The following is a 6,380-nucleotide window of genomic DNA, read 5'->3' on the forward strand; positions in this document are numbered from 1 at the left end:
GTTAAACATTTTCAACCCAAGCCGTCAAACTGACGTCAGCAGAAAAGGAACCCCATTCCAGACTGGAAGTAACTTTTCAGATTTTGATTGAAGATTACCACGCCAAACTAATTTTTTCTGTGTATTAACTTGCACGGATTCATTGCTCACCACAAGACTAGCAATATGCGCTAACAAAGTAAATAGGCTCCATTTTGATTTCATGTCGACTTTAAGTTGATAAAACAATTTTCAAAACCAGGTTCTGAGTAGCATTATACTGTTGCAGTTTTCTTTAAATGTTTTGAAAGTTAGGTCACTGTGGTGAAAATATTTTCAGAGACTGTGACTCTTGTCAACATAGTAGGGCTGGAAAAAAAATTATTATCCCCTCATAACACATATCATTTATGTTTCTTTTTACAGATGCCTACTCTAAAGGATTGCTACATATGCAGAAAAAAAATTGGAGTAGCAAGCAAAACATGTCAACACTGTAGTGCCAAGCAGCCATACAAGCAAAAGCTTGAGAAAAAAAAGGAGCAGCTTTCCCAAGAATGGAAGGACCGGCAAAAAAAAAACTGCAGTGTGAACAAAGTTTATGATGCAACAAATCTACTGGTAGGTTTATCTTTCAGATGTTAGTCATAAAATAGTAAGTCAATAATCCCTGATATTTAGCTTTTACACATGATTTTTTTTCCAGTGCACACCGACTGAGGTGTAACATTTGTGTGTTTTTCCAGTGTACTCAGGTCTGATAAAAAAACACTAAATTAGAAGTTTGAGCATAACATTAGAAAGTATAATAAAAAATAATTTGTATAGACCAGGGATGTCCAAACTCAGTCCTAGAGGGTCACTGTCTTGCATTGTTTAGCTCCAACTTCGGGTTCAGGTGTGTTTAAGTGGGGTTGGAGTTCAACTCTGCATAGTGGCCCTGCAGGAGCAGGATTGAACACCCCTGGAATAGAATAAAAAGTACTGTACAATCACAATGACTAAAAACCAATTCAAGCTAATTTCAAATGCATAGGCAAGAAGCCAAAACTTGAAAAGGAATATTAGGAACACATATAGTGTGTGTGTGCGTGCGTGCATGCGTTATTCGATATGACAGCCTCAAATATAAATGTGTTATTTATCTCTGAACTCTCAGTGAATTCAAATAGTTTTCAAGTCTCTCTCTCTCTCTCTCTCTCTCTCTCTCTCTCTCTCTCTCTCTCTCTCTCTCTCTCTCTCTCTCTCTCTCTCTCTCTGCGAAGAGAGTGTGCGAACTTGTAGTTATTTATCATATTCTCAGTTTTATAAATTTGTCTCATTCCAGCTCCACAAGTGGGAACTTTTAGAGAGGTTCCCACTCCTTCTCCTTGCCAGGAGAACCTCAAATGGTTTTTCTGCTGAGTGCTTCTGTCCATGGAAGATGGATACAGAAGATACTCAGGATGCTTTTCTTACAATAAAGAGGTTGTATGAAAGTCTTCTTAATGGTAATAAACACAAATTTGCAATGCATGCAAAATGTTCACATATTTCATTGCTTATTAGTGTATCCTCAATTGATTTAAGAATTAATTTGAAAAGACAGTAGTAATTCGTTTTACGGACAGTATATACATTTGCACATGGCCAAGCAGACTTAATTTTTTCTCACCTTAGGTTTTAAAAAAATTATATAAAAACAATATTCCCAACCTTTTTACATAGGGGAAATTACATAAGAAATCTTGAGCGAGGTATTATTTTGATAATGTCAAATTGATATTACATTAATAAATACAACCCATAGGTGGACTTAAACGTAATAATACAATAAATAAAACTTATATTATATAAAACCATAATAAAACTTTATTTAATGTATTTATTTTTTTTATTGAATATTTATTAATAATAATAATATAATAATATTGAATTATTATTCAATTATTATTATTCTCATGTCCATATCACAATTTTATTTTTCCAACAGTGGCTATTGCAGATAAAGAAGCAAGCAGCATGGGAGAGAGTTCTGCCATAAACAGCTCACAGACAGAGACTCCATCAGCAGACCCAGCATCAGAGTCCACAGCTCTGCTCAGCTGTAATGGTAAAATGTCTCATTCAATAGAACTGACATGTTCTTGTACAGCAGTTTTGTCATCTTATCACCTGTCACGCACCAAATAATAGTATCTGTCCAAATGCAGACCCTAAGAGTTACACTCATTACACTTAAAAAATCATAAATGTTTCATCCTTGAAAACAACAACAAAATACATTAAATATATGTTGTTTAATTCTACAATTTCTTTCCATAGATTACTACATACTATACTATTATACTATACTATATTAAGGTGAGCACATTGTATGAACTGTAACTGTACATGGTGGTGTATACTTAGTTATTCAATTTCACACCATGTATGTCTTTGTGCAGCTTAAGGCTGGAATACACTACATGACTTTTACCCATATTTTTGCCTCGATTCAGAAATTGATGCTAGTTGCCGAAAGTCAGAGCCAGCGTACACATTCTGGGCAGTAAGATTTCACAGAAAATCATGTAGTGTATGATGGCCACAGAATTTTATTAATTTTTTTATTTTGTAGCTTCAGGCTATGATTCCATCCAGATTGAGGATATCAAACATGTTTTAGAATTTAAGACAATTTTATAACACTTTCCCCCTGTTTAAGGCTTAAGCTAGTCCTAGACTAAAATGCATGTTTCAGCTTTTAACTTCTTTAACTTTTCTAGGGCACGTTTATAAAAGTTACTTAAATGTCCTAATTGAACTAACACCGTGTCCTAACTACACGCGACGTCACGACAGGCGATAAAATTCCTCTTTTCCATGTTAATCAGAGTTTTTGTCCTAACCAGCCGCGACAGCAACACTCGACGATTCTATTTTAGAAACGGTTTCTATTTTTTTCCGACGTCGCGCTGGAACAACAAACACAAAGTGTAGCAATGATAATCTCAGGCACTGTTTATGTGCTTTATTTAATGTTAAAAGCGTGTCATGTGACTTTGAATATCATTTAGTGCTCCAGCTTTGTAGCTGTAAAAGCAACAATGGATAATTCACCTCAGATCTTGAAATTAAACGAATGGGGAAACAAGACATTCAACATTCAACTGTGAACAAACAAGTGTATTCTTTGACAAATATTGTTTTAGTAACTCATTATGTATTTTAAATAATGTTTAAATGGTGTAAATTTGATTATGTAGCTACTTATCCATTTTCTTGCGATTGCCGTCAAGATTACTCTCTGGTGCCGTGCATTTGCCGCGAAAGCCCGCCCACACGCTGTTCTGATTGGCTGTGGGTTCTGATTGATTTTGACGCATCTCGCAGTCGCGCCGCTTCTGGTGTGGACACGGTGTAAGGCTTAATCCTGGCTTAATCTAAGCCCTGTATGTGAAAGTGCTTAGAGTTTTGTTTTATTGGCCAAATTGTTTTATTTGGTCATGTGTTTCCTAAGCAATGAGGCACATATATTTTAGTTTAGTGTGCCCAGAACAGAGGCTACAAGTTGTATAGTGTATTCCAGCCTTTGAATAAAGTTTTTTTTTTTTTTAAATGTGTTGATTGCAGCAGCTTATGCAAAGGTTCATATCACAATTTTATTTTTCCAACAGTGGCTATTGCAGATAAAGAAGCAAGCAGCATGGGAGAGAGTTCTGCCATAAACAGCTCACAGACAGAGACTCCATCAGCAGACCCAGCATCAGAGTCCACAGCTCTGCTCAGGCCTGAGTCTGACATTCTATTACTTCCTCCTGCATCTTCCTCCTTGGCTTCTCCTGTTTTGTTCACCACCTCCTTGACCTCTCCTATGTCTTTATCCATTGCTCCTCCAGTCTCCCCCCTGACTCATCCTGTTTTCAACTCCTCTCAGTCTAGTCCTTTATCTTCTTCTCCGGCCTCTCCTCTGCCTCCAGCCTCTACCCTTTCTACCTGTTCTAAACTGTCCACTGAGCTAGGCAGTCCAGGCCCAATATCTACCTCACGAAAAAAAAGACAAATAAAGAGGAAAGCAGACCACAAAGGTATGTGTGGATTTGTTGATTATTTTTTACAATTTTGTACATATGAATCAAAGCTATGTTTGATTTTTGCAATGCGATCACAGTTTTAGAGCTGAAAGAACAGGGCCTTTCTCATTGTTTTTTGAAAAGGACTGGGTTAGAATTCTACAAATTTACATATTGTAATATTTTCTTTTGCACATATTGCGACATATTTATAGCAAGCTATTCAGTGTTATGACCATAAAGTGCCCAAGCCCTCTTGTTGATTGTTTGTTGAACTTTTTCTTTTACTTATGTCTGTTACAACTTATAACCATATTTTACTTTGTTTCAGAATGCCCCATGCACAAAGAATCAACCAGTTTTCCCTACAAAAAAATTTTGAGGAAAAGAATCAGGGAGGTTTGTTTCAAAAAGCATTTAAAAATACTGAAATAATGACCCCAAAAAACATTCACAATAACAATATTATTTTGCTATTTTGTATGTTGTAATTGCAATGTATTTGCAAAAATTTTTTTTTACAAAATATGCTAAATAATTAATGTTAGGTTTAAGTATTCATATAATTCAAGTTGTAATGTTAAACCGTGGATTTTAATAAGAAATATTTTACTTCACAATTTAAGTTGTGCAAATTTAAAATTTTGACCATAGCAATGGTAGTGTGACAAAAATAAAAACTGCATTTCCATATATTACAAAATTGTATTGATAATATAGTAATAAAGTGAATTATGCTAATAATTATTAATTAAAATTGTATTATGCTTCTTATGACAGACTTAGTCACACTAACTATTAATTTCACTTTGTTTAATTTCACTTGGATTTTATGTTGTATTTACAATTCAGCAGATGTATGATTGTAACTTCATGTGTTGTGAGTAAATGTCATTAACATTACCCCATGTTTCTTTGTTTTTCTGCTAAGGGTCAAGCGGAGGTGTTGGTGCAGTGGCATCCTTGCTCTGGATGGTATGTATATTATTTGAAGTTTACTGTACTGTAGAAAATTGACAGAACTAATACAAATTTAAATAAATAGAGAAAAATAATAAACATTACATAAACAGTTTTAACTGAAGTTGCAGTTTGATCAGGACTTCAGACTTCAATGTAATTAAAATATTATTTGAAATGTGGTGTGCTTTTTATTTTTATCTATTCTTTAATGTTTTCAACCACTCTTAGTTTCAAGTATTTACTTTTTTTTTATCAAGCCTTTGTTGAGAACTGCACTTTTTTGTCTTGAAGAATGAGATTACAATTGATTGTGAACAGTATTTATATTCCAGTTATGAACATTGTGACTAACACTTTTTGCTGTCTTACAGTGGGAAAAAGTGGAAAAACTCCTGGGAGCCAAGAGAATTTATTCAAAGTTCATCCTGAAGATGAGTGTGTGTGTATTCCGATGTGTTGTTTGTTGCTTGGTTCTGTACAATAATTTGATCTTGGTTCTGTACAATAAGACATAGTTTTCAGGTATGTAATAAATATAATGTATTTTGTATATTATATAATGTAATTGTTCGAAAATATATAATATGAAAATACACACACACACACACACTCTCTCTCTCTCTCTCTCTCTCTCTCTCTCTCTCTCTCTCTCTCTCTCTCTCTCTCTCGCTCTCTTTCTCTCTCTCACACACACACACACACACACACACACAGAGATACACTCACTCTCTCTCACACACATACACACACACTCTCTCTCACACACAGAGATACACTCACTCTCTCTCTCACACACACACTCACACACAGAGATACACTCACTCTCTCTCTCTCACACACACACACACACACACACACAGAGATACACTCACTCACTCTCTCTCTCTCTTACACACACACACAGACACTCTCTCACACACACACACTCACACACAGAGATACACTCATTCTCTCTCTCACACACACACACTCTCTCTCTCTCACACACACACACACACACAGAGATACACTCTCTCTCTCTCTCTCTCTCTCTCTCTTACACACACACACAGACACACTCTCTCACACACACACTCACACACAGAGATACACTCACTCTCTCTCTCTCTCTCTCTCTCTCTCTCTCTCTTACACACACACACAGACACACTCTCTCACACACACACTCACACACAGAGATACACTCACTCTCTCTCTCACACACATACACACACACTCTCTCTCACACACACACACTCTCACACACACACACACACACACACACACACAGAGATACACTCACTCACTCACTCTCTCTCTCTCTCTCTCTCTCTCTCTCTCTCTCTCTCTCTTACACACACACACAGACACACTATCACACACACACACACTCACACACAGAGATACACTCTCTCTCTCTCTCTC

General features: G+C 36.0%; 1 protein-coding gene across 1 annotated transcript; it reads left to right on the forward strand.

The window, feature by feature from the left end:
- Positions 1-409: 409 nt before the first annotated feature.
- Positions 410-5,952, forward strand: LOC307003293 (uncharacterized protein). Its single transcript, XM_079621546.1, has 7 exons — positions 410-600; positions 1,307-1,469; positions 1,952-2,071; positions 3,618-4,028; positions 4,345-4,412; positions 4,945-4,988; positions 5,348-5,952. Exons 2-7 carry the CDS (start codon positions 1,403-1,405, stop codon positions 5,403-5,405), a joined length of 768 nt encoding a protein of 255 aa, XP_079477672.1. The 5' UTR covers positions 410-600; positions 1,307-1,402; the 3' UTR covers positions 5,406-5,952.
- The last annotated feature ends 428 nt before the right edge of the window (positions 5,953-6,380 follow it).

The sequence above is a fragment of the Phoxinus phoxinus genome, assembly GCF_949152265.1.
Source record: "Phoxinus phoxinus genome assembly, chromosome: 8".
NCBI lineage: Eukaryota > Metazoa > Chordata > Actinopteri > Cypriniformes > Leuciscidae > Phoxinus > Phoxinus phoxinus.